Source organism: Botrytis cinerea, chromosome 3 (genome assembly GCF_000143535.2).
Source record: "Botrytis cinerea B05.10 chromosome 3, complete sequence".
Classification (NCBI taxonomy): domain Eukaryota; kingdom Fungi; phylum Ascomycota; class Leotiomycetes; order Helotiales; family Sclerotiniaceae; genus Botrytis; species Botrytis cinerea.
Window position 1 is genome coordinate 329,101 of NC_037312.1, and position 27,171 is coordinate 356,271.

At 40.7% G+C, this 27,171-nt stretch overlaps 7 protein-coding genes across 8 annotated transcripts; 3 read left to right on the forward strand and 4 right to left on the reverse strand.

Moving 5' to 3' along the window:
• Positions 1-2,943: 2,943 nt before the first annotated feature.
• On the reverse strand, positions 2,944-6,801 carry BCIN_03g00950 (hypothetical protein). The gene has a single exon (XM_024691714.1). The coding sequence runs from the start codon at positions 6,744-6,746 to the stop codon at positions 3,294-3,296; it is 3,453 nt and encodes a 1,150-aa protein (XP_024547485.1). The 5' UTR covers positions 6,747-6,801; the 3' UTR covers positions 2,944-3,293.
• A 611-nt stretch (positions 6,802-7,412) lies between these two features.
• On the reverse strand, positions 7,413-8,697 carry BCIN_03g00960 (hypothetical protein). The gene is made up of 2 exons (XM_024691715.1): positions 8,136-8,697; positions 7,413-7,863 (listed from the first exon to the last, which is right to left on the reverse strand). Exons 1-2 carry the CDS (start codon positions 8,604-8,606, stop codon positions 7,552-7,554), a joined length of 783 nt encoding a protein of 260 aa, XP_024547486.1. The 5' UTR covers positions 8,607-8,697; the 3' UTR covers positions 7,413-7,551.
• A 3,092-nt stretch (positions 8,698-11,789) lies between these two features.
• BCIN_03g00970 (hypothetical protein) lies at positions 11,790-12,557 on the forward strand. Its single transcript, XM_001559390.2, has one exon. It carries the CDS (start codon positions 12,139-12,141, stop codon positions 12,472-12,474), a length of 336 nt encoding a protein of 111 aa, XP_001559440.2. The 5' UTR covers positions 11,790-12,138; the 3' UTR covers positions 12,475-12,557.
• Positions 12,558-13,297: 740 nt separating this feature from the next.
• On the forward strand, positions 13,298-13,993 carry BCIN_03g00980 (hypothetical protein). Its single transcript, XM_001559389.2, has one exon. It carries the CDS (start codon positions 13,464-13,466, stop codon positions 13,860-13,862), a length of 399 nt encoding a protein of 132 aa, XP_001559439.2. The 5' UTR covers positions 13,298-13,463; the 3' UTR covers positions 13,863-13,993.
• A 52-nt stretch (positions 13,994-14,045) lies between these two features.
• On the reverse strand, positions 14,046-16,528 carry BCIN_03g00990 (hypothetical protein). Of its 2 annotated transcripts, XM_024691716.1 has the most exons (2): positions 15,827-16,528; positions 14,046-15,737 (listed from the first exon to the last, which is right to left on the reverse strand). In XM_024691716.1, the coding sequence occupies exon 2, from the start codon at positions 15,726-15,728 to the stop codon at positions 14,166-14,168; it is 1,563 nt and encodes a 520-aa protein (XP_024547487.1). In that variant the 5' UTR covers positions 15,729-15,737; positions 15,827-16,528; the 3' UTR covers positions 14,046-14,165. The 2 variants fall into 2 exon arrangements, with proteins under 2 accessions (XP_024547487.1, XP_001559438.1); XM_001559388.2 differs by having other exon boundaries at positions 14,046-16,528.
• Positions 16,529-17,073: 545 nt separating this feature from the next.
• BCIN_03g01000 (hypothetical protein) lies at positions 17,074-19,493 on the reverse strand. The gene is made up of 2 exons (XM_001559387.2): positions 19,012-19,493; positions 17,074-18,957 (listed from the first exon to the last, which is right to left on the reverse strand). The coding sequence occupies exons 1-2, from the start codon at positions 19,390-19,392 to the stop codon at positions 17,593-17,595; spliced, it is 1,746 nt and encodes a 581-aa protein (XP_001559437.2). The 5' UTR covers positions 19,393-19,493; the 3' UTR covers positions 17,074-17,592.
• Positions 19,494-21,536: 2,043 nt separating this feature from the next.
• On the forward strand, positions 21,537-24,172 carry BCIN_03g01010 (hypothetical protein). The gene is made up of 5 exons (XM_001559385.2): positions 21,537-21,905; positions 22,233-22,258; positions 22,382-22,458; positions 22,650-22,895; positions 22,950-24,172. The coding sequence occupies exons 1-5, from the start codon at positions 21,865-21,867 to the stop codon at positions 23,499-23,501; spliced, it is 942 nt and encodes a 313-aa protein (XP_001559435.1). The 5' UTR covers positions 21,537-21,864; the 3' UTR covers positions 23,502-24,172.
• Positions 24,173-27,171: the final 2,999 nt, after the last annotated feature.

A 27,171-nucleotide genomic window follows, 5' to 3' on the forward strand; every position in this document is an offset into this window, starting at 1 on the left:
GGATATTTGGGATGATAGGTTTTGGTTTTCATTATGGATATGAGTGTAATACGTCATTTCTGTTATCATCGATGCAAGATTATAGACTTTGTTGTCGTTGATGAGAACTGATTGGTGAGAACCAAATCCCCTTTTGTTGACAACAATACAATCCAGAATATAAGTCACATTCCTATTCATCCAGTTTCATGCATCGATTTGCTGCGATTGGATATCAATTGTATTCGCAACTTGTTCAGAAATTCAATATTATCCCCTAGATAGTCTCACAAAGTCCCACCCTAAGTTTGCTTTTGGTTGTTCTTCAATGATAGTGTGTCATTATTGAACCCGATGCTTGAAGTATTTAAATGGGCACAAGATTGGCTGTTTGCATGAAGATATCGTTAACAGAGACTATTGCGTTGAAGCATAGTCATTTGTGGATACCGGGTTGACTCGGTTGCATGCTTGGTTCTTCTGTTTAGAAAATTTCGAATCACAGGTTAAGTGTAACTTAAAATGTTCGACGGAAGTGAAGGAAGTAGATGCAAAATAAAACACTGGTAAAAGAAATAAGAAAGCAGTATGTAAAAGCAAAAGTATGAAGGATTTCCGACTGCGTATTTTGCTGATTGAGGGAAGAAGTGGATATGAATAGTTCCTTCTTGAGTTTGTTGTAGATTTGGATTACTGTCGATTGTTGTGTATTATCACTTCTAGAAGCTTTTCATCAGAAGGTGGATATCTCTACTATTGATATTTCCCTTAGGCAGGAGAAAAACCCGAAATCAGCTTTAATATTGTACAGTATATCCCTTTTTTTGAAAGTTTAACACTTGTCAGAGTGGCAGTTTCGGCGCGCAACTTGAATGGTGTTGGTAAAGAATAGTCTGATGTTAAATCTTTGAATATTTTAGTGGCCAAGAGGAGTATACAAGTTTGGCACGTCTCGTTTGAATTTTTTGTTATTTTCCAGGTAGGGATCGGAACATCAATGTGTGAGGACATAATAATGTGGGATGAGAGATGTGGGTTATTTTTTGTCTTGTGGTTAATGAGTAGTTGTCATCGCGCCTGTTTCAAATAAAACATGGGGCTTGTGAAAATGTGAACTCTTTATTGTTGTCATTTTCTTGCCGTGAATTTACTACTGTCACTTGCTATATCGATTTTAATAGTGTGATCAAGTCAAGGGTCTCGCTTAACCATTGCTTAGCATAAATGGTTGTAACATCGTACAACTTCATTTTTCCAATGACGCATTTGAAAACACAGCTGGAGCTTTTTTTCAACAAGATACATTCGTGCGAGTGAGTATTCCATCATGAACTATTTGACAAATTCGTGGTAATCTTCAGATCTCAAAATTATATTTTTCCTTGCTCAGTTTCTATTTACCAAGCTAGACGGAGTTCACACTTTTAGTGGGCAAGACCCTTACAATGAGGTTTCGCTCCAGATAATTCCAATCCAGATTCTACCAAAATTACTATATAGTGGAGCAGTTATGACTCTCAGATTTCATCAGTGATAGTGAAGTCGGCTTGTGGAACCAAGAAATCGGATTCCTTCGTGACCATGTATCGAGATGATACTTAATACATCCATTAACATGGCTTTTCATGCTGAGAAGCAATAGAACGGAGGTAAATTATGGTCGATTTTTAGCTCGTGGTTTTCTTGTTTTCAAACTCCATTAACTAAGTAGACCTTAGGATAAAACGAATTATTATTGTTGTCATATAAAATTAGCACTGTTTTTGATCTCCAAGTTTTACTTATTGTTACTATCAGTCAGTATTGTCAAAAACATCCTTACTCAGACAACAGCTTCAATATTTGACTAAATCTTCACATCTGAGTCCAGATTTTTTGCTTTATAGATCAATACGACAAGTAAAATACTGACCTCTACACATTTGTTCTGCTGTATTCCGCTGATTCAATTAACTATTTGAATTGTTTCAATTGTATAGACACGCATGTGAACTTACACTTTTCTGATCTAATCGAATCTTTTATACTCAACATATAATTTTACTGATATTATGAAGTTATACTTCAGTATAAGTCAGTCTCAGAGTAGAAGGCTTACAAAAAGACCGTTGTGATGGGGAAGAACTGTGGAACGACGATTAACAAAGACACGAAAATCGTATTTCCCGGGTATATGAACTTCCCAACTCTAAATTTACACATCGTCATAAGCAAAAGTATTTGTACTTTCATTAAATAGTGATAGAATTGAGATGAAGTCAAGGAGATTGATCTTGAAAGACCACCCCTTTGAGTTTCTGTCGGGAGTTTTAGTGTGGGGAGTATTTAGTCAACGCTATTGTCTGTTTTTAAGTGTTGTCTTTGATATACAGCTCCGTCCTCTTTTATTGCCATTAAGTTAAGTTCTCATTGATATTCCTAGATTTTATGATAGTTATCGAAGCTCTTGAACACCACTGAGTTTGTACAAATTTTGTGCGAAATTGGCATGTACAGTAGTTACTGAAGATAGGGTGTGAAATTGAACGCGAATGGTATAGACGCTCCTAATTCTTTATATTGTACAGTATGGTATCGATCAAAGTTATTGCATAGAGACAGCAAGGTAAGATTGAGTGGTTATGTATTTGAGGATTGATAAGTTCACAGCATTTGTTACGATGAAGGGAACTAGATAATCATAATCGCTGCATTTTCACCACCATATTTGGTAGTCACTGATGCCTGTGCGACTTTTGTTTTCTTTCAATGATTTTTATTATCACCATTAAGGGTTCTTCGCAATTGAAAACTTAGTGTCATCGGCTCACAACCCCCTTTATTTACAACATCACACTTGAGATACCATCAATAAGCGTGACACTACCGAGAACTATTCCTCTCCCTTGCATCTCATTGACATCACTCTAATGTATCTGATAGAAAATCTCAAGTCACAGAAGATAATTTTCTGAACCTACAAATTAAGAATCCGATGGAATTATGATAAAAGGTACGAAAAATGATAGAACACGTTCAAGATTTTGTTTGAAACTTTATCCCTCGTACAAATTTTCCCTCAAATACCAGATAGCATAGTGTGCACCAGAGTGCCTTCGGCATAATTTTGTAAATTAAACAATAATTTATCCAATTTCTCATGTAAAGAACCTAGTGATTCCTGGACTAATGAGAGTTGATAATTCCGGAACCGTCACGATACATGCACGTGATCATGAAATCAATCCCACATTTCAAAATTACTCCCAACGACCTCAACGCAATTACTTCTTCATCCATGGAACCGAATTACAACATGACAGAAATCTTTCCTCTTACTTACCACCAAAAACTAAAAGACTTTGAATTCCAACTTCTCCAAAACCTTCTTGACGTAATAATTCTCGACCACTATGAGTGGGGAACTCAGCAACGACCATAACTCTGATGTTTTTGGGCTGAACGCCAGCTTTCATCATTAGCTTCAAAACTGCACAAAGTGTCCTTCCAGTTGCAAGCACATCGTCCACTACCAAAATAGAGTTGCTTTTGCAAATCAGACCTAGGTCCATCTCAAACATGTTTTGTTGCGAATCTCCAGATTCCGCATACGAGATATGCGATGGCGACTTCTCGACCGAGATAGTGGGTGGTGGTAATTTACCAGATCTTCGAACCAATGCCAATGGTATACCAGTCTGCGCTCCTAAAGGTGATGCAAATAAGAACCCACCGGATTCGCAACAAACTAAAGTATCGACTTTAGCCCATTCACCAATGAAGTGCCTTTGTAGAAGATCAGTACATAAAGTCAATCCACCCGGATTTTGACAGATGCCAAGTACGTGACGAAAAGTCACACTCTGACGTGGATGATTGGGTACCGCTCGTACCATGTTTGCAAGTCGCGTGAAGTCCTCATGCAACAATGGCAGAAAATACTTTTTGGCGAAAGTCTTCGCAGCCTCACTGCCTAATGTCTGATTGTTAAAGACAAGACTGGGTAGATAGGGTAAGGTCGATAAATTTGGGCCATCAAGGCTAACTTTAGTTTCCTCATAACAGCCTATATTGTGAGCTCGAAGCACCACTTGACTAGCGTTGACCCGGACATCGAGAACCTTGCTGTCTGGTACCAGGTGCGAAAAGGTTGTAAGTGGGGCCTCGTCTCTCATGCCAGTAACGAAAAGCACGTCAAAGCTACCAGAATCACGTACAACACTCTGGAAGTGCTCCATTGGTGCCTGAGGATGATTGATCACCTGTTTCTCGTAGAACTTTGTCAAAGCTGGTCGGTGTTCCTCTTTGTAAGAACGATCCGAAAGAAGCCGATTTATATCAGCACCAGTCTCTGTCGCATATTCTCGCTTAGTAGCATCACTAATACTGACTGAACGTGCTGTGAGCATTCGACTGGCACATCCGATTATTATAGTGACCCAGATCTCGGCGCAGAAGTCTTTACCGGCTGCACTGTCACCTGTGACAAGAATGATTAATTTTTGTTTCGTTGGAGTCTCAAATAACGGGCAGGCGTAAGCTATAACATTATATGGGTCCATGGTATGCTTTAATTGGGCTAGACGTGACATGTTTGCTCCGAATGCCTTAGCTGCCAGTGCGTTGTCCCTAGGGTCTGGTCCAAGGTCAGCGCTGTAGACTCCGCTACAAAATGGCAGCAATCTCTTGACGATATCATAGACCCACTGAATAGTGGTTCGAACCGGTTCAGTCTCAGTTCGGTTGCGAGGCCAGACGCCAGTAATGACACAGGCAAATTCCCAATCCCGACATCCAAAAGCAGAGGCTTCTGTGGTATTATCACGAGTTGCCCCACCACATTGAAGAAGATGAAGATAGCAAAATGGTGTGGGGCAATTTTTAATAGCTTCTCTCAAGATATCGACGATTTGCACATCGTCAATATTATCCAAGAACAAGCATCGCTTAAATGAGGAAGTTTTTCCACTGTGTCCGCCGTGCATCGTCGACATGTACATTTCAGTCTCAAATAAGCCGACACCATCCACTTCCTTGCACTGTTTGACTGGTCCCAGAATATCATTTACCAGTGAAGGCATTTCAAAGTTCTTGTTTATCGAAGCTTGAAACATGGTCACACCAAGATGGAGTTGATTTTTGTCCGAGTAGAGAAATGCATCTATAGAACAGCTCCGAGGAAGATTCCTGGCAATCGAGTTGACATCACCAAGCTTGAGACGTACTTCTGTCCCTTCCCCAACAGGAAAGATCCAGTTTCTAACGAAATAAGTTGGAGCCGAATAAGTTTTGAAAGTGACACTGATGACAATCCCGAAGTTTGTTCCAGCGCCTTTGATTGCCCATAATAAGTCGTTTTCGTTTTCGGGTCTTATTGCACCGGCTGGTAGATTTTGAGCCGGTACTTCTCCGACATGATAGATCTGACCAGAAGTAACACTGACTATAACAGCACCTACAATATTGTCACACGCCAGCCCATAAAGCCTAGATAGATGCCCAAAGCCGCCTTGTAGCCATAAGCCAGCGCCCACACTTGGTCGGGATCCCAAAGGTACTGTCAAACCAAACTTCATTGCTTCTTGAATTATATCTCCCACCTTGCATCCGGCCTCAGCTACAATTAGAGAGTTCGAAGCAGGCCGAGTATTGGCATTATCACTCGAGGTGATAACATGCACTCGATTGAAGGCTTCCAGATCGATTGAGACAACGTTGGGCCACAGACAGTGTGCGCTGTGGCCGCCACCAATTACGGTAAGTTTCAATTTGTGCTTCAAAGCCCACTGAACGCATTTTCGGACATGTTCCACCGTTGTTGGCCTGCATATGGAAGTAGGTCGATGCAAGCGAGCCTCCCAACTTTTGACAATTCGGCCTTCTTTCGCTAGTGGCACCTGCAATACAAGTTCGACTAACGCATTCGCATGTCTTGTGAGGGATACCATACGCTGAGGCGAACTGAAAAACAGACATCCCGTTATCTTTTCATCATGGCAAGCCAAGGCGCGACATGTTTCTCTCCACTTGATCCGTAAAGCCATATCCGCTTCTACATCCTTCTTGATGTAACCCACGACGAAGGGAGCAAACGCATCCAATGCCTCATTTTTGTCTGGTAAAGAGACTGTTCCGGTCGGAAAAACAGTGGTACTATAAGAAGCCAATCCATCAAGCTCAAGGCTTTGGTCGCGATGGAATATCACTACCCTTCCACTTTCTGGATTTGGAACAAGCATTTCTACCGCTTTTCTGGCGAATCTTTCTTTCTGTTTCATACCATACATGCTATGACAAAAGAGAATGAGGTCGAAAGTTTGCTCGTCATGACTAGCATTAGTTTCGATGATGTTCTTCTCCCCCTCATCTTCAAGAACAAAAGGTGCTCTATAGATATGGGGTGTAGTTTCTAAGCAAGGAAATAGCGAGTTGGATTCTGGGCAAGAAGAGATCCAGTCTTCCAAGCCTGTAGCCGATATTATGTTGGGCTCAAATGCAGCGTATCTTCTAATCTTCCGTCTAAGATAGAGGGGCATATAACCAAGCACGCTCTTCGAACCGGGTCCAATTTCAAGCACTGAAAGAGTGGAACGTGTAGCGAGAAGTGAGGCTACTTGTTGAGACAATTGGGGAATGATAAATTCCTCATACAAGTTCCATTCTGAACCATTCAACAATATGTCGAACCCGCAATTGTACTGGGAATCAGATAACGGTTCATTCAAGGACGACATATCCGTCGTGATATCCGCTACAAGAGCCTTTTTTAATTCATTGAAACTAACCATATTGCTTTATTGATCGAGAAATACACAGAAGGAGCTGATGAAAGAGTGATGTGGCTAGATAACTAGTTCTACAAACAACAACAGCCTAAAAGCGAGATAATTTAGCCACGCGACTGCAACTTACCAAGGAAACAATATACATTTCTGGAAACCGGCAGTTTTTTTGTGAATCCGTCAACTTTGTATACATATAATCATTTAAAAAGACACAATCCCTATCATCATGCGGCAATCAACAAGATTTGGTGCTTTAATAGGCTGTAAATTCAATGGTTTTATGCTTGTAACAGCGGGAGAAATAATTTGCGAATGGATGTGTAAGAAAGATGAAGATTTTTGTCTCTTTTTTTTTTTTTGATTACCTGCAGGCTCGAAGGCGTCCTTGCGTCGGATATTAATGGCTAATAAGGTGGGAAAAACTGTGTGCTGTTCTTGCATATTAGATTACATGTGTGACAATGATTAAGTGGTGTGGTAGGAACGAAACAGAAAACGCCAATGAGAGACAAAATTCATACAAACAAGAATGGCACAGATTTCTAGAATAGCACACTGTGCCATCAACTCTCTATCCATTGTGAATAGGCTCTCCATCTTTCGCCCATCACAAGTAGCAATATTCAATGAAAACCTGGGAAATCGAAATCTCCCTAAGCAAAGACTTTCTAGATATTGTAACTCTCGAATAAATTCTCAGTCACTGTGGCATGGGTTTCTCTCTCGCTTGATCGTCATGTAAACATATCAAGGTACGGTAAATGTTACAAAACAGCACATGACTCTTAGTCGTATATTGCCTACTCAACTAGCTCTGCTTACTTAGTTGGAGTAGGGCATGAAAGTTCTTTCGTTCCTCCGCGTCATCTTTCAACACACCTCTCATACATTGGGTTAGTGTCCCAGACCCCGTCTTTTCTACCCCTCTCATCATCATACACATGTGCTTACACTCTATGATGACTGCAACCCCTCGTGGTTCTAGTATCCCCACTATTGTATCCGCTATTTGCGTCGTTAAACGCTCTTGCACTTGTAATCTTCGTGAGAACATTTCGACTATTCGCGCAAATTTTGATAATCCAAGCACTCGTCCATTTGGAATATATCCGATATGTACCTTGATTTTATATCTGGTTAGTCTATGCGCTAATAGTGATTCTCCATATTTTGATCAGTGGGTACACCGTTTAGAAGAACGGCTTCCGAGTTGAACATGATTGTATTCGCAATAAGCACTTGCCTATTGTAGAACCATCCAATCCAGTTCCAAGAATGGAACTATATACTTCAAACTTGGGAAGTGCTCATAAATCCGTATACCGACTCTCGCATGTACGAACACTTGATCCTTGGGGGGGGGGGGGCGTGAAGAAAGGTGGTAAGACATACCTTTCCAAAGAACGGCAACATGTGATGTTCGCACAAACTGAAAACATCAATGCCGCTCACAATTACCATGTCTTCCGTATCTTCATTGAAGATGGCACCATTAATCAATTCGTTCGACTTCTCCTTGTATCCTTGTGTGAAAAATTGAAGTGCTTTTGCGTATCTTTCTGGTGTTTTTTTGAGACCGTCACGATTTGTATCTTCCCCGATTTGGCACAAAAGCGTGCGGATTGTAGCTGCAATCTCCGTTGGCGAAGCTTGAGGTATTGGATCATTCAAGATATGACCGGAATCCTTATTCGTATTCTGGCTAGATTTTGGAGAAATAAGGAGCTTCAGGACAAATTCACCTAGATCGTTGAGATCATGTCCATCGACAATCTCACCATTGCTATCGGTATCCGTCAAAGTGGATTGATCGTCTGATCCGCTGGAAAGAGGTTCAGTTGAGGAACCCGGATTGATAGACATGGTTTGATCGAACTTCACTTCAAGATCTTGTAATGTGAAATCTAGGTAATAGCTAAGTCGTCAGCTTAACAAGAACTTGTGGTAGCTGCTCAATTTAAAAGAGTATGTCCTTACTCCTCCATTTCTGACCGGCCCACATTTTTAAACATCAAGAACCATTCCATTTTGCATCATTATTATTATTATTATTATTTTAAATTTCGATAACTATTTAACTATTCAATCGATTGATTCAAAATGCTAACGCTGTTATATTTATATAATAGATTTTTTCTTTCTTTCGAAGCTAGTTTTCAGGGAATGTTTAAAGCAGCTCTTCATGAAAATATTATTAGAAAGACTAATTTGAATTATAGAGTGTTATGTAGTGTACTTGATAATTGTATATATGAATTTGGTGATATATAATTTCAAAAGGTGTTTGAAATCCGTAAAAAGCAATATGATGCTTTGTCTTAAAAGAACTGTGAGAGCATGGTACAATCTATCCTTAGAATCTACAACTACAAAGTCAAGAGCCAAGAGGTCGTAGAGCGCATATTCATACTATCATTCAAAAGGGGGGCGGGTTGCAGACACCCGCTTTGTGATGTTGGCGCTAGAAAGAAACTGGGGATCAAGGTTTGGGAATAGAATTCAAGCATATCATTACCCTAAATAGGACACTCGTGCATGAGCCTCGGTTATCCAAATATGTGATTTAGCGCTTGTGATCAACTACCTGCAAGAAAGTATTGAGTGTCTACCTAATGTCCTAATTGTAGTAACATTAAGTGATCCAGGAAAGTGAATCAGTTGTATTAGACCTGATTTTGTGTTCCTTGCGAAGTCAATCATTTTCAGTAAAGACGAGGCAATGATAGTTTATAACTCAAATCTCTTGAACGATTCATGCCCATCACAATTCAAAGATACCTGGTGTCTAAACAAATATTAAAGCGAGCGACAAGATTCGGAATTTTTTAAGGAGGGATAATTGCTCCAAGTAGGCGGAAGGGGAAGCAGGTTTTTGCAAAGTTCATCGCTGTCATTAAATTATCAGTAATTCCTTACTAGTAAGTCACCAATTGGCGACGGGCTTTTTTTCAAATCTATACACTGATGTTTCCGTCGTCAAAAAAGAGTCACTACTTGCTCTCTTTTATCTCTAGAATTTATTATCAAAGCTCATACTTTGTTCCCGCGAGGAAAAGTGTAAGATAGAACAAAAAATCACCGCGGTTCTTGAGATGTCAATAGTCTACAAAAAAGAAGTATAAATGCAGTGGATATTTACATTCCATAATCTAAAATTACGTGATCTCCAAAGATGACAGAGATATGGATTGATGTGAATACGCACCGTGTAATATCCGATGATCACAAAGTCCCTAGAATAAGCGAGAGATTATAACCATGCTCATCTATTGGACCTTCTGATCTCATTAATAAGAGCGAACACGGAAAACGAGATAGAGACATAGGAAAGTTTTTGTGGGTTTAGTTTTGTGTAATGTGATTGAAACTTTGGATTCTCATGTTACTAAATTGACTACGTCGATGGTAGGAAAGGTTTGGAGCCCGGAATAGTTGGTAGCAAGAATGACAACGAAGATATCATCGCTTTTTCGTCGCTGTGAAGCGATCTAAAACTCCATCTCAGTTATTATTATCAGATATTCATTTCTTTAGGATTGATATCTCAATAAACTATATCTTACCAAGTGATACCCTTCTCGCTCAGGCTTTTACGTCATATATCATATTGCGCGGAAAAGGCGCAACCCACAAGAAACAGCTACGACGAAGCAGTTGAGCCAAAGGAAAGCCATTACAGATAATATTGAGTCAACTCAAGTGAGATGTTATTCTTTAGTTAACTATTAGCCAATACATCGCGAAAAATAAATAGAGGCAAATGAATAATTAATCTGGCCTTCTTAGCGTGACTAAAATACCATCTAAATGAAAGTGTTAAGCCACCTTTATAAGCAATCTCTGCTCCATACTACATTTACCGTACATATTTGGCCAAAATTCTCACCCAATAATGCAAGAGAACTGCGGAGAAGCAGCCTCACTTACCCAGTCATATGTAGAAAAGAGGTCATCTTTGAGAAAGGAATCAGGAAGATCAAAGATTTCGGAAGGATTTCCCCATTTTTCAATTATCATTCGTATCATTATTCTCACAGATTCAAGAACCAGTCAACACTCATTGTTTTTCCTCTTATCACCAACCCCATCACAATCACATTGACGCCGTCGATCCTACTCGTTTCCAAATACACCTGCAACCAAAATTCCCATCCTTACTTCAAAGTTATTGCTTGCGGTAAACATGGACTAGTTTCTTTCAAATGCAAAACTCCGATGTTTGCCCCATTAGAACCAAGCTTGTTTTACCATACATAACTTTCATTGATGCTTGAGGCTGGAGCTTTGAAAAAAGACGACAGAGGGGAATAAAGTATGTTTGTACAGTTCACTCACAACTTCACGAGCTCAAATGTAACTCTGATTTAGAAATTTTTAGATTAGTTCGAGGAGGCAGGTATACAGAGATATCGAGGCCTATGCGACCCAATATCGCAGGTTTCCAGATCTTGCATTCCTAATATTTCCTCTTTATAAATAGATCTTTATGTTCACAATTAAGTGAGTAGGCTAGTGGAATGCATACATTATTGATTATATAGAATTGCTACAGTAATCTAAATCTAAAGCTTGAAGTGGAAAATAAATATATGCATGTAATGCGCACATATCATATCTTTCAATATACACCATATATAAGTTCCAAAAGCTCGAGGGTGCAAAATAGTCTATCAGGAACATGTTGAATGTGTCCATATGAATATAACTAATTTCCAACCTTTCATCAGAGCCTAAAATAAATCTTCAGCGTATAGAGTCATATCTGTGTGAACAAAGTGAATGACTTCAATTCAATTACTACTGTAGTAAGGCTATTGTAACAAAGCCTTAAGTGAATAAAGAAGAGACGAGCTCTTTCAGTAGGTCTATATAAGGCCTACTACCTCTTGTATATAGCTAGCTCTTTAGACAGAATACAATTAGACAATTAGGACCTACATACTGTGGGTGCTACGTCTCCTGTATCCTTCTCGTACGAATAATATCCCATCACATGCGAAACTCAGACAATCCGAGACAATCCGCCCAAAGCCTACCGTCCTCCAAGCTCTCCAATTCCAGAACCAATTTACCATTTCTTCTTGGCCATGTACCTACCACCCTAGGCCTCCCAAGGAACTCCATTTCCTAGCCCCTTCGCTTCAACTTAGTAATTTGCGTGAAATGAAATGATATCTGTAGAAGTATACAATCGAATGAATAGGGTTGATCCTCAAATACGAGAAGTTGTTCATCGTTGTGCGCATTTATTGTGACAATTACCGACACCAAACGCTGGCGGGCCCTCGACTCATAAACATTTTTCTTTGAGAGAACTCGCTTTTGGCATGCCGAGAGAAATGCCAGCGTATCAAGGGTGGTCGAAGATTCGTTCCACATTTAGTCTTTTGGAGTGATGCCGATGTCACGTTGTATCAATGGTGGCACGACAGATCCAGATTCAGATCTTCGAAATGGTATCACCTACTTTTATTCTGATATCTTGAAGAGAAATCAGGCAGTGGAGGCTTCGATCGATCGGAAGATTTTGCAGAGCTTGAAAGGTGGAAAGTCAAATAATGAAGAGCCAGAAATTGTGGTACAGAGCGATGGTATTCCGGATATGTTGCTAAGGAAGTCGACCAAAGGGGGAGATTTGAGTACATTACACGAAAAGAGCATATCGGACGAAACGAGCGGTTGGTACACAGACGATGAAGAGGAAGCAGGAGTAGAATGGACAACCTATTAGGGTACTAGTATCCAATGGCTTCGACGCCTCTGTTTCGATTGTGATGGCAGGAGATGAGATTTATATTACAATCCGTTTTTTCATTTTGCGCTACTGCTGTCTCTCCATAGATTGCAGCCTACGTTACTTCTAATTACACTGCCGGTATCTCTCGATTGCCCATGGCATATATGATAGTATAGTTCTTAACTTTGCAGCAGAATACAAACATGATAAGCTTTGGCTACCAGGGTTCCGTTTGCCTCATCTGAATTTCTGCCCCGACTTGTTTTCGGTAATCACAGCAGCCGAGAAGAGAAAGTATCATTCATTATACAAGCACCCTTTGTGAGGTCATTCGTATTCTTACCTGATCCTACACCATTCCACAAAATCCGCTTTCCCTATCCAACTATTCTCCGTGGATACCTTGTGATTGTAGGGCTAATGTTGGACTCTGAAGTATGGAACTGCAGTAGGTCTACATGGTGTTATGGAGAAGAGGAGCTTATGACAGTCAAAGGATATCCTCGATAGTTATTACAATGCCCGAGAAAGAAGCTATACTGAGGATCTTCCGGCTGAGTAGTCAATAAGAAAGTGCTGAGACATACCGGTTTGTGACGGAGATTACCGCCGGATACTTGTTAAAAACTACCTTGCCTCTTCCTAGATCATAACCTATTATCGTGTATCTCATTCCAAAATAATCATCTTAAGATATCTAAAATAGCATCCCGGCTACAGTGATTGTTACCTCTAATCAATTAAGATTGATATAGGCTTTAAGGATCTGGTTTTATCTTTCTTTTCAAAAAACAAAATTCAAAGCTCTATATTCCCAGGGCATATTTGTCGTCTTCTATCAATATATATTGTATCTCCTTTGTAAAGTCTTATTTCCCAGTGAACCTTGAATAAAGCAACTTTTCTCTGTACAATCTGCTCGTCTCCCTTTCATCCTTTCCATCAAGAAATGATATTATGTAAGCTATTACAACTCAGGTAGTATGGTGCTGATACTTTACAGGATACCAATCATGCTCCGAGGTACCCAATCCCGAAAACGTGATCTTGTGGCCGCCGGACTACTCGATGGGTCGCCATATCAGAAGAAGCTTAAAACAGATGCAAACAGAATATTGTATAACCAAATCGAAGCAGGTGTACACGACATGTTGTCTGGCATGATCGAGGCAGAGAAGGACAAGGAGGTAACGGAAAAATTGAAGTTGACGAGGGAAAAGAAAGCAGAGAATAAGATAAACCGTGGAGACTGGGTTGAAAGACGTCGTTGCTATTCTTGTTTTGTTACAATTCCTTCGAAGGACATATATGAAAAGTGTGAAAGGGATAAGAAAGAACAAAAGAAAGATTTGCCGGAGAATTGCAAGGTATGCGAAAAATGATTAGATCAGATTGTGTAAGAGATGAAATTGTGGCTCAGCGTATGCATTTTCCTCCAAAATATGTTTGGATATAAGCATGAGTGTTGTATACACATCGAGTGATGCTTAATATTTTAAAATAATAAGACACAAGTTGGCTGTGAAGGCCTCTTCTGTCATATACATCTTCATACGATCCGGCAATAAGAATTTTAAATTGATATCTTGTGCCACCCCTTTCTACTATCCTTCATCTCAAGATATGTCACGATCTGCAAACAGCGAAAAAAACAACAAGCGGGCTTCAAGGTGATATTGTATGCATTAAATTTTTACTCGCTTTGGCGCATTACCATCAGTTCCCGAGCTTTTTCGAGAAACAGGCTTGCTATTCTCTTTACCTACAATACCCGGTTTGCCAAACTCTGCTAATACATAAACAACAAAAACACTTCTCTGTTTAAAATAAACCCCTTTGTTAGATTTAGGATCCAGAGCAACAGTGCGAGCAGCATCACCCAGCTTTATGAAATGCTCCAACAACGACGAACTCATCTCAGTATCATAGCGCATGTTATCAGCCCATCGAATCTGTTTGGCTATATCTCGAATGAGCCATGAATTTGTCGTCTCCCATAACCCGGAAGTATTACCAGAATCGGAGTCATGTGGATCGTAGAAAAACAATGCAGAACACCAGAGTAAAGTAACATCAAATACGCTAGTATTTGATGTACGGATACAATTACCCAGAATTGACAACTTGACAATTAAGCGTGTATGACAATGTATATCGAAGTTTATAGGGAATAATGTTTCTGTCCATTTCTCCAATCTCGATTTAAGCATCTGTGATACTTCTAAATCATAATCGATTTGCTGATTTAGTTCTCGAGAATTCAAATTGGTAAGCTGTTCCATGGCAAGCTGTTCCTCATCCGAATCCACATCGAAGTCTATTCTGATATCCTTTTCGATGTCGTCCAAGTTCACTTCGCCACCTGGTGACTCTTCACAGCCAGAGAAAATGCCATGTACCGATGTAGAGTTGGGGCTAATTGGAGGTCCAGCCGGTGTTTCTGCAATCGCTTCTTCAAAATTGGTGAGTGATGGCTGAGAAACCTGTGCTTCAGGAGATAGTCGAGTATATGTTGGCGGTGATTGACGAACCTGCACTTCCGGAGACGACTGAGCATATGCTGGCGGTATTGGATGTTGCTGTTTCTTGTATACGAATTCACTCCATTCTAGTAACATAGCCCCTTGTTGAAGATACATTTCCTTTAAGTTGCTTTTGCGTGTATCGGTAGCAGTACGAGCGTTGCTAAAATGTGTACGAAGTTTTTCTAGGTCCACTTTCGCATAAGTACTTGCCCTTATATATACACTAAAGATTGTAGCATTAGATAGAGACTCAAGGCCACGAATCAATGTGTTTGTAGTTGTAGTGTGAGGTCTAATCGCAGTGGTTTTCTTTTCTGTAACAACGAATCCTTTGGTGATCAGATTGAATTGTAGAAGGAAAACATGTTGTGCATTGGTCAAGCCAGCGTCGTGAATAGCAGAAGCATCATGAGATAAACTATCGATACTCGATATTGAAAAGGGCGTGGAAGCGTTTGTAAAGTCGGCATCTGGAGGAACAACTAATGATATTTCTATCTGTCGTTTCTTACCAGCAAGCTTAACAAATACGCGAAGCTTAAAATGAATATGAATTTGCCCTTCCACATCACGATATACAACCATGAAAAAATCAGATCTCTGCTTGTTGGTATGCAAGCAAGAACCTAATGTGAATGTTGTACCTGATTGATCGATCCATTTTACAAATACCCTTTCGTCAAGGAGCTTTTCTAGCCGAAGTTTCTCGATTGGAACCGACATATCTTATTCCTACAATCACAATTAGCGATAAAACGTGGTGAACGAATAATTGCATTTGAAAAATGCTAGCCCACACTTGATGTGTGATTCCCACCCACCCAGGCTATAGAGCAGCCTTGACTCTTTGAACAAAATGAGATGTAGAAGTGATCCAGAAAGTAAATACTGAACGGAACCGCTGCTAGGGTTTTTCCTAAACAGCAGATACTGAAGAATATAACCGCTGCCAGGATTTTTCTCAAACAGCAGACACTGAAGAATATAACCGCTGCCAGGGTTTTTCTTAAACAGCAGATACTGAAGAATATAACCGCTGCCAGGGCTTTTCTCAAACAGCAGATACTGAAGAACGGAACCGCTGCCAGGATTTTTCTTAAACAGTAGAAACTGAAGAATATAACCGCTATCAGGGTTTTTCTTAAACAGTAGAAACTGAAGAACACAACCGCTATCAGGATATCCCAAGCAGCAAATACCGCCCGATACACTTCTTGTACACCACGCAACGTAGGAGCGATTCTATTTGGAAAGTCTGTGCTTGTATGTATGTATGTATGTATGTATGTATGTATGTATGTTCGAACGGGGGGGGGAGGTCGGGTTAACGATAGAAGGATAGCGATAGAAGAGCGATGGTCGTGTGTTCGGACGGGGCACCGGTAAGAAGCATGGCGCGACGCAAGAGGGAGAGGGACGGGAGTAGAGGGATATGAAGCGATCGACAGGAAACAGGAATGGAGGAGGGAAGAGAAAGCGTGCGAAATTTGCAATATGGACGGATGGACGGACGGACGGACGTCGAGAGAAAAAGATGGCAAAAGACGAGAGAGGAGATGGAATCAGTCAGTCAAGAACGGGCCACCTATCATTTCGCGCACGGGCCACACACCACCCACCACCCACCACCCACCAACACTCCGAAGTGCATTTCGACTTTTCACCATCGATGATACGAGGATTGGATCGACAGAGTGTTACTGTACAGAGATGTATATAAATATAAATATAAATATAAATATAAATATAAATATAAATATAAATATAAATATAAATATAAATATAAATATAAATATAAATATAAATATAAATATAAATATAAATATAAATATAAATATAAATATAAATATAAATATAATATAAATATAAATATAAATATAAATATAAATATAAATATAAATATAAATATAAATATAAATATAAATATAAATATAAATATAAATATAAATATAAACAAATATCCGAGGAGAAATAATAAAAATTCCTTATCTACGCGTGTGTGCGTGTGAGAGAAAGCATGTAAACTACCAAGTCCCATAGAAAGCAAGCAGTCAAAAAGAACCAGAGATACAATCGAGAAGAATTCATGATATACTATCCTTTGATCTATTTACTTAGTTATTTACGGTGGAATACTCTCACACTCATAATGTACCACACAATACTCTGCTACCCTGATATCTGACCATCAAAACTACCCTTTCCATCCACCTCCCCTCCACCCCCCCTCCAACTTCCAAACACAAAAAAAAAACCACCCAACAAAAGAAATGAAACGGATATTCTTAGAGAGTGACCCAACCCAACCCAAACCATTCATAAATCATAAACCCACCCCAAATCCAGCCAGCACATGCCGAGCCCTCTCCTTTCCAAAGACAAAAGACAAGAACTCCGGTGCTAAGAGGACGGATGGATATATAACTATTTGAACTCCAACGCCCTTGCTCCGTGCTTCACAATGTACTGTCCACCCATTCCATCCCAAGATATTACCAGAAAATTTAAACACCCTCCAGAGCCCAAACCCTAGTCATTCTACCTGAATCTAAACATCTTATCTTTCCTACCCACATCCCTTGACCTACTAAGATCTCCCTTGGCTTCGTCCCCTAACTGGTGTTCCAGTAGCAGCTGGTGCACTTATATCTCTCCTCGATCCACCCTCTACCATCTGCTTTCTCGGAGTCATCTTGCCTTCTGCCAAACTTCTAGCTCTACCTCTTCTTTCTCTAATCATAGCCAATGCTTCTTCTCTTGATACTGTTGCTGTCAAAGCTGGATCGATTGTACCATTTGGGAGAGTGAGGGATTTTGGTGTACTTGGTGCGAATTCGATTTTTTGTTCTTCTGAGGGAGAAGCAAGTGGAATACGGGTTGTGGTTGACACTGTGTGAAAAGTAGGTTCGTGGTCATGTTCGTGGTCATGTTCGTGGTCATGTTCGCGATCTTCATGTCGATGGATTTGGGGGTGATGAATTGTGGTTGAAGTGGAACCGCTTAGATCTTCAGGATCAGTTTCGCCTCTGACTTCATTTTCAGGGAAATTGATCGGACTTTGACGTGATCTGGTGGCTTTTGGACTGGTTGCTTCATCAAAGATAGAGAGTAAAGAAGTATTGGTATCGGAAATGAGAGCCGCAGTTGGTGGATCGTGTGACGGGGTTACTTCTCTTCGTTGTTGAGTAGAAGTTTCCGGTGTTTGTTCGAATTGCATTTTGGTGTCCAAGGATGTATTCTCGACTGGTTCTGCTGCGGTTTCTTCAGGCACAGATTTGAAGATACCTTCAGATGGTACGAAGACTGTATTTGTTTTTTGAGTTTTGGATTGTCTTGTAGACTCGTCACGATGTTCTTGTGTATCGGTTGACTTTCTTTTGTTGGATTTTGGTTCGCATACATGTATGCTAGATTCCATCTCCAAAAATTCGACTTGATCAAGGGCTCGGTTTGCTCTTTGAATTTCCCAATCCAATTTGCGCCTAAGCTCATCAAGCTCCTCCTGACCAGCGCCAGATGCCAATGCCATAGCATCTATGGATTTTCGATCATTCTTTGGTGATGGAAATTCGTCCTTGGTAGATTGCGGTAATGGTATATGTCCTTCTGCTGCAATTCTGGCGATTTCTTCGTTCTTGGCGATCGTCTTGAATGCATCCCTCTCCTGTTCAACCAACTGAATCTTCTCTTGTAGTCTTGTCAACTTTTCTTGCACTTCAACGAGCTGATATTTTGCTGTAAATGCTTCTTGTTCCCTCTTCACACTTCTTGCTTTTTCTTGTTCCAAACCACCTTGAACCATCCTTAACGTATCCCTTGAAGATTTGAGTTCTTCTTGTAATTTGACAACGACGGATTGTGATTTGAAACCCTCCTTTCGAGCTCTTCGAATTTCCTTTTCCCATAATGCCTGTGTATGCGAATGTGTTTCCTTGGCTCGACCATAATTTTCCTAACAGATGAGGGTTAGCCGCTGACCGGAATGACGCGCATATTGATAACATACCATGACACTTTCAAGTCTTTCTCCGACCTTTCTTTCTCGTTCTTTTCCTTCCTCGACTTGTCTCCTTAAAATCCTAGCCTCATCCCTATATCTGCGCATTTCACTCTCCGCCTCTTCTCTCCCAACCATGGCGCGCTTCAAAGCCGCATCATTTGCCTTTCTTTCCAACTGTTTCCCTTGATAAGCCAGAGAATTGAATTGAGCAATCTTCTCGTTGACTGAACTATCTCTTGAATGTTTACTCGACTTCGAACCCTTCTCTGTGGCGGTAGGAGATGTCGGTAGATCCCATTGTTTTTGTTGATTGGCACGTTCAGGAGAGATTTGATCTAATGGAGATCCTGGAGGACAGTTCTCTGTGAGTTTTTTGGGTGAATCCATGATAGGATTTGAGTCAGGATCAAGTGGAATGAATTTGATTGTAGAACCAGAAATCTATCAGTCAGGATGATGTCTTGAAAAAGAATTGTACAAACTCTGACATTAAGTTTATGGAGATATTATTGTAAATTGTGGTCCGAGTTTGGATTGTTTACATCACTCACTAATGCTTATCTTGGTTAGTGTGGTTACCCGGGGAACAAAGATGACTAATTTGCAGTCGAGATAGTACATAGATATGAAGAAAGATGGGATGAAATATAGTCGAGAGCGAAGAGAATAAGTGATTGGTAGGTATAATGAGCAACCTCAAAGATCTATAAAGAGAGATTTTGTATTTTGTGTTTTAATGCTTATATTCTGATTGGTTCTCTTGTCCAGAACCATTATTATTTGGTAAAATGACAGTACCTTAGAACCTTCCCCTTGACTTCGAATCTATCGATTATGATGAACACTTGAAGTCGTATTTCCTATATATATCGATCAATCAGAACATGACGCTCCGCTAGGCCACTGCCGTGGAGGCTTCTTCGCTTCGCTCTAAAGAAGATATATGTGACAGTAGGTACTTTCTGTTAGTAGATGATGCTCCCCAGGTCGAACTCCGTAATTGACCACTACTCGGTCTCACTGGTATTGTGCTCGAGTGCTTGAAAATAGTCTTGAGGATGGGGCTCTTCCCGAATTGCTTGAAGTTTCCTTAAAACAGCATAGTCATTGAGTACATCCTCTCAATGAAATCAAGTATATCAACGCAACTTGATGCTGGCTTCCAATTAGTCTGCCTCCACGGCAGTGGCCCCCGGAGGGCCAGCGGAGCGTCTTTTCGAGTTGATCAATCAAGATTGACATAGCAAGCCTTCAAAGCTCTATAACTTGATATACTCGAAAGTCTCTTGAACAATTACCTAAAGACATGAATATTCTGCCACCCCCTCCCCCACCCTCCAGCCTTGAAGCCCCCGGGGGGCCAGCGGTGCGTTAGCTCGATGAATTATGTGACTTCGTTTCTTTTGATCTCAGACTGGAGCTTTCTCGGACGTTAGTCCAAGTTCCTTCCCATGCCAACAGCACTATGTGCTCTCGATCTAACAGAAATTATAGAAAAGAGATTTCGTCGGGTAGACTCCACAATCTCCAGTCTCTCAATATGATGATTGAGTCCATTGAGTTCATTGGTAAAGATCACAATCTTACCATATGCGATCTATTGACCAGTCTCATGATATCCGCAAACCCAAACTACTTACCACTGTATGGCGACTCCTCAATCATGATTGTTCTGTTTCCTCGTATACCAATACCTCATCAATCACCAACACCACCACTTTTCCAAGCCCACTGATTGACTCGCCAAAAATCAACATACCCACCAACGCATGACATTGCAGTTCAAGCCACCAATCAAGTACACTACATACTTTGCAAACAAGGAATTTCTCCTAGAGTGAATGGGAAAAAAAAAAGAAATGGAGACAGAATGAGGGTGATGAAACGTAGAGATGTTTTATGGAAGAATCCTACAGCTCGATGCAGATGATAATTTTCCGATGATAATACGAGGAATGATCTCAAGGTACTTGTAGAGCAAATGGCAGTGATGTTGACTATATAGTTGTCTTTCCCGAACCCTTGGTCCTGAAAATGGGTCGAGGTTACCAGACTAGCAGCACCTCGGAAAAGATAGGGTGAGAAGTGCGTAGGCGAGAGAAGGAATGGGATTTTGTATGGGGGTGGGAGCGAGGCAGAAGCGAAAAAGAGGAAAGAAAAGAAAACATCAACAAGAGAGCGAGGTGCGTACTTGCTGGCAGATAGGATGGAGAAGGGAGACAAGATAAATCCAATTGAATTGACCTATTATCTCGAGGAGAAATTCGCCACACGATGATTGCAAGCACGCTGTCAACGAATAGCCATACAAGAATATAGCTAGCATTGAAGTTTTCTAATATCTTTCCCCGTTTTCCCATTCTATCTAGCCGTATCAATTCTTTGCCGCGATGCAGTCAACAGCAGCTCACAGCAGCTCCGTCCATGTGCCGCTCTCTTTATCTCTCTCTCTCTTTATATATATATATATCTCTCTCTCTCTCTCTCTCTCTCTCTCTCCCTCGTCTATTCGTCTACTCGCCTGCTAGCACGGAATTCGCGATACGTCGTAGTCTGCTTACTCTACAGTAGTGCGGGAGTGCGGGCAGCGGATACAAAAGTTAAGGATCGAGAAAAAATTCCTCGCGCCCGGCTCAGCGGCTAAACCCTTTTCGTCGCTAGTTCCCACTTAGCGCACTGTCTCTGTGGGTAATTTCGGAAGCTGTCCATCTTCACACTTGTTAACATAAAATCTTTTCCTGGGGCCAAAAATACATCAACTCCTTCTTCCCATTCTTCTTCTTGTTTTTCCAACATCAACCACCTTAATACCATCTCCTCTCAATCCCTTTCGATCTTCAGATCATCAACACCGTCAATATGAGCAACTTACCACCAAAGAAGGAGTCCGTCATGGGCGTGTAAGTCAAGAGTCTTTTCCTGTCCCAGTTTTGGATCCCCTCTTTTGCGTGTGTGAAAGGGTGCGGCCAGGATGGAATTTTGATTGCTTTTCCGGAATGCCACATCAACAACGATGTCGACATGGAATCGAAAGATGTCACAAGAAAGAGATCAATTGGGATATTTCGAATATCGTCCAGATCTTGCTTATCCCACATCACGAAACCTGAAAGTTGTCGTTGTGGATCAATGGCATTCTCGATCAAGCAAATCTTCCATTTTGGCCCCGAGTTCACACAAACCACATCTGTGCAAGTCAACCATGATACTGACAATATGTTTTATAGTCCACCTTTCGTCATTGACTTCTTGAGTACGTTTATCCCCTCCCTTCGAAATCGACAAATTGTACAACATCTCCCGACGGGGAATTTGAGATAATGCGGGATTTCGGAGGGGTATGATAGAATTTTCACAATACTGATTTGTGCGATAGTGGGTGGTGTTTCCGCTGCCGTCTCCAAGACCGCTGCTGCTCCCATCGAGCGTGTCAAGCTCTTGATCCAAAACCAGGTATGTCCACATTAATTTTTTCTTTTACCCTCTATTCTTTCAGATGCTACAATTTGCACATGCATATGTGCAGATTGAAGTAATGCACAATTTCCATTCCTTCGGGTGTCTGCAAACATGGAAAATCATTATCCCGAAAAGCAATCCATCCCACATTTCAATCTACATTTACTAATTCAATCGTTTTACAGGATGAGATGTTGAAGACTGGTCGTCTTGACCGTAAATACGATGGTATCGTTGAGTGCTTCAAGCGTACCACCGCACAAGAAGGTGTTGCCTCCTTATGGAGAGGTAACACTGCCAACGTTATCCGTTACTTCCCTACACAAGCCTTGAACTTCGCTTTCCGTGATACCTACAAGTCGATGTTCAACTTCAAGAAGGACCGTGATGGATATGCTAAGTGGATGGCCGGTAACTTGGCTTCCGGTGGTGTAAGTTTATTACTCGAATTCTTTCATGCACACAATAGCTAACTAAATCAAAAGGCTGCTGGTGCCACTTCCCTCCTCTTCGTCTACTCCCTCGATTACGCCCGTACCCGTCTTGCCAACGACAACAAGAACGCCAAGACCGGTGGTGACCGTCAATTCAACGGTTTGGTCGATGTTTACAAGAAGACCCTCGCTTCCGATGGTATTGCCGGTCTCTACCGTGGTTTCGGTCCTTCCGTTGCTGGTATCGTCGTTTACCGTGGTCTCTACTTCGGTATGTACGATTCCATCAAGCCAGTCCTCCTTGTTGGACCTCTTGAGGGTAACTTCCTTGCATCCTTCTTGCTCGGATGGACCGTCACCACTGGTGCCGGTATCGCCTCTTACCCATTGGACACCATCCGTCGTCGTATGATGATGACTTCTGGTGAGGCCGTTAAGTACAAGTCTTCCTTGGATGCTGGTCGTCAAATCGTTGCCAAGGAGGGAGTTAAGTCTCTCTTCAAGGGTGCTGGTGCCAACATTCTCCGTGGTGTTGCAGGTGCCGGTGTCTTGTCCATCTACGATCAAATGCAAGTCTTGATGTTCGGAAAGGCATTCAAGTAAATGTATGTAGAATGGAGTCAAGGGGGGGTTGATTGTAGTGGTGGTTGATGATAATGCGAAATGAGCGCCTTTGGGGTCGGTCGCCGTGGTTGAAAAGCGACAAGGTTGAAGTTGTTACAGACATCCATTGCTATGGTGTTGGAGCAACTTGCAATGATAGTTTGCCATAAAAAAAAAGATTAGACAAACTAGTCGCTGCTGTACTTTATTACCTAAGCAATTTTTCCCTGTTCCTCCTTTTGATCTTGTTGTCTCCAAAGTTTTGTCTCGTTTGATTTTCATGTGCCGAAAAGTTTCCTTTTACTTGATTATTTTGCGCCGCGAATTCAATAGATAGATTACGAAGAGGGATGAATGGTAGTTTTAGGGGTGTTAAAAGACTCAGGTTTTATAAAGTTTTAACTATTTATGTTTTCAGTCTTGCATGTTGTAATATTATGCTGATGTGGGTATGTCGTGATTGCAAGAGTGAGTGTTAAATTGATTGATTTGTGTGAGGTTAAAGTAAAGTGAAAGCGTAAGCAAGTGATCAATTGAGTGGTGTGGATCTGAGAGATGTATAGATGAGTGGAAGTATATTTGATGTTGATGAACTAAGACTAGGGAAAGTTGGAGGCAAGGGGGGAGAATGGAGGGAGATATTTTTATGTGGGATGTGTAGAATATGGGGAATGGGGAATGGGGGATGGGGATGGGTGGGAATGGATGGGGATCGAGGTAAAATAGGAAAGAGGGGGTGGATTAGATGAGCTGAAGGGAGGGCTTGGATAGCGAGCAATCGATGATGAGGGGTTTATCGTTGGTGCTTGAGTTGAATAAGGAAGTGTAGATGTTGAGTATAAAGGATTGATAATAAGGGACTGTTAACAATAACGAAGAGAGCCTGAGGATGATAATGATAATAACATAATTACTTTTGTAGCAATGATACCTAGTATAGTCTGATGTGCTGTGTTTGGACCCCTCTGGGTCGTTCACATTCAAGTTTTTCATTACGTTTTCTGAGATACTTGGTAACTTACAGGCAAATCAAGAAGTGAATGATCAGTGGGATCTAGATCATCCTGACTTGCAAGCTTGATCGATTCAAAAAGGTTTTGGGGAGATGGGGTAGCACGAAATTGAAGGAGTTTTATACTAAAATTCGGAAAAAGGAAGGGGGGGGGGTTTAGAGCGAGAGGGAGATATGACTGCAATATGTGTCCCGGTATGAGTATTATCTTATGCGTATCTCCCTTTGTTTTCCTGGTAAATTTAGATTTAAGATTCACTGGAAATCGAAAGGTAAAATTAGTGATAGGCTTGAGATCAGAATTTAATTATAAGTAGAAGGCTACTTTCTGTTCTATTACACTTTTCTTTCTCGTGAAGATTGCCACCGCAAAAAAAGTCATCCCTTGCCCGGGCACGGTGCCGCATTTGGTGGAATGAACGAATAGAGGTTCAGGAGAAAAGTGGAAGAGGGGATGGGTAGATGAGGTCTAATAGAGCGGTGGTGATAAAAGTAGATCGGGTGATGGTATGGGTATGTATACAATGAAGGTATTCGATAGCAGAACTTTGACGGTGAAGCGAAGGGAAAAGGTGTATTGATGATAAAATTTAAGGGTGATTGTGATAATGAAAGATTCGAATAGTCCCATGGGCAGACTGGGCATCTGAGGGGCTTGATTCATGTCACGAATGGAAAGCTATGTAGTAGCTTGCTAGTTTGCTTCGAGGAGGTATGCAACTATTGCATCTTTACAGCTAGTCCTGGTGGTACGGGACACTTTGAGACTTGATATCATTGGAAATGAAGTGAGATAACTGTAAAGATTTCATAGTCAAGATTGAGGTAATAATTAGGAGTAGATATGAAGAAAAGTGGGTATACGCCGAAGTAAAAATTTTGAGGATAATGAGAGGAGATGAAGTTAATATATTGCCAGGAGATAGGTGGGTTATTTTGGTAGGGTATATAAACCTAGTGACTAGTGTAAATACCGGCTTTACATTTTATAGAGAGTTTCTCAAGCGCCCATGAAGGTGTTGACAGATTCGCGGTGCCTTTTATTAGTGTTTTACATTCTTTAGAAGGAGAAAAAATGGAGATCTCGAGATAATTCTGAAATGGGGTTTGGAGAGTAGAGAGATAAAAGTTCGGTAGTGAAAAGCATCGTGGTTGAAGCGAATACAAATTTGGTAGTGGATGTACTCTTGACAACAGTAAATATCAAGACGAAAAGTGGGCAATTGAAGATGGATGTTGACAATAACAAAAAGCAAAACAACTTTCTTGAATAATGATGATAAATTTGAGACTCAGCGTGAGATTCTCAAAGCTGATAGAGAAAACAAGTAATTTTATGAAAGGCGAAGTGGGAATTCCTTTAAGTAACTTGTGCACGATTGATCTGTTGCTATACAGAGCATAAGATTGTACGTGACAAAAAGGGCTTTTATATGAGAAGCGAGATAGGAGATGAAGCGAAGGTAAAGGAAAATAAGAATGACGATAGAGAATAGATATAGCATGTAGGAATATGATTATTCTTACAATAGGTATAGTCAAAAGATGTAAGTTGATGGGAATAGACATTAAAATAAATAAACATGTAACTTTTTCAGTCTCGGATTTTCTGTAAAAAAAAAATTACTTGATCTTTGCCAACTGCAAGAAGTATGGAGTTTTGGTCTCGTGGGTATTCACGATATTTCAGGGGTTGAGAGTTTGGAGGCAACTTGAGAGGAAGCGAACATGATATGGATACGGAAGAAGGATGAATGTGGAGGTGAGAGATTGGTATGTGATGATGTGCAGTGATAGTAAGCAGAGGAAGTGATAAATAATGAGAACCAAGGTTGATGGCAACAAAAGAATTCCTTGATGATAGCTACAGAAATCACCATCATGCTTCTGACTAAAGTGGGATAGACACTAATTTTTTGGTGGATATTTTGAGGAGCAAGGAATAGAGAGCGGGAAATTTATGCCCCTAAATAGTCGTCAGACCGGAAGTGTGTACGTGCAGTTTTAAGTAAGTTGGTGTAGTATGTTTTTATATGAAAGGCGATAATATTGAGAATATTTGAGAGGTGTCATGGGTTTGATAGCGTAGCTATGTCAGGGTATTAGAAATCAATATCCCACATAGTCGGCGTCCGTCCAACTTCTTCCCTCTTTGTAGAATATTATACACCCAATCTGGCACTTATCCCCTGAACCGTGATAAAAGATAATATTCACAACTGTAGGAGAGCAATGGTAACGATCTGAATTATGAGAATGAGGATATTTGTTTTTGGAATCGATTATCCTTTTATTAATCTCCTATTCTACAAATATCAATATTGTATCTTTTTACGCCTTCGTTGACTCCCTGTTCTCATTGGGTATTATTCTTAATAATCGATTCCAAGAAAATTCGATGTTCTTTTTAAAGAACTGTTAATACCTTCAATACTTTAAAGTAAGATAAATATTCTGATGATAATCTGCTCAGTTATGGAAATGACTTCAGATGCACTTGAAAGGTTCTGATAGACCCTTTGCTCGCTTATTTTAATTTTGCTCCCTTCGCTCGTATGATAACCCTACTTCTTTCATCGAGGATACTACAACGATTGGGCTCGTAGAGTTGAGACACTTCTCCCAGGTATACATCAGACTTTTTGATATCCAAAATTC

Coding starts and splice junctions, on each gene's coding strand:
- BCIN_03g00950 (XM_024691714.1), bottom strand. CDS start 6,746: ATGGTTAGTTTCAATGAATTAAAAAAGGCTCTTGTAGCGGATATCACG.
- BCIN_03g00960 (XM_024691715.1), bottom strand. CDS start 8,606: ATGTCTATCAATCCGGGTTCCTCAACTGAACCTCTTTCCAGCGGATCA. Junction 7,864..8,135: donor TGTTGCCGTTCTTTGGAAAG/GTATGTCTTACC, acceptor TATAAAATCAAG/GTACATATCGGATATATTCC.
- BCIN_03g00970 (XM_001559390.2), top strand. CDS start 12,139: ATGCCGATGTCACGTTGTATCAATGGTGGCACGACAGATCCAGATTCA.
- BCIN_03g00980 (XM_001559389.2), top strand. CDS start 13,464: ATGGTGCTGATACTTTACAGGATACCAATCATGCTCCGAGGTACCCAA.
- BCIN_03g00990 (XM_024691716.1), bottom strand. CDS start 15,728: ATGTCGGTTCCAATCGAGAAACTTCGGCTAGAAAAGCTCCTTGACGAA.
- BCIN_03g01000 (XM_001559387.2), bottom strand. CDS start 19,392: ATGGATTCACCCAAAAAACTCACAGAGAACTGTCCTCCAGGATCTCCA. Junction 18,958..19,011: donor AAAGACTTGAAAGTGTCATG/GTATGTTATCAA, acceptor CTCATCTGTTAG/GAAAATTATGGTCGAGCCAA.
- BCIN_03g01010 (XM_001559385.2), top strand. CDS start 21,865: ATGAGCAACTTACCACCAAAGAAGGAGTCCGTCATGGGCGT. Junction 22,259..22,381: donor TTTCGTCATTGACTTCTTGA/GTACGTTTATCC, acceptor TTTGTGCGATAG/TGGGTGGTGTTTCCGCTGCC. Junction 22,896..22,949: donor GTAACTTGGCTTCCGGTGGT/GTAAGTTTATTA, acceptor CTAAATCAAAAG/GCTGCTGGTGCCACTTCCCT.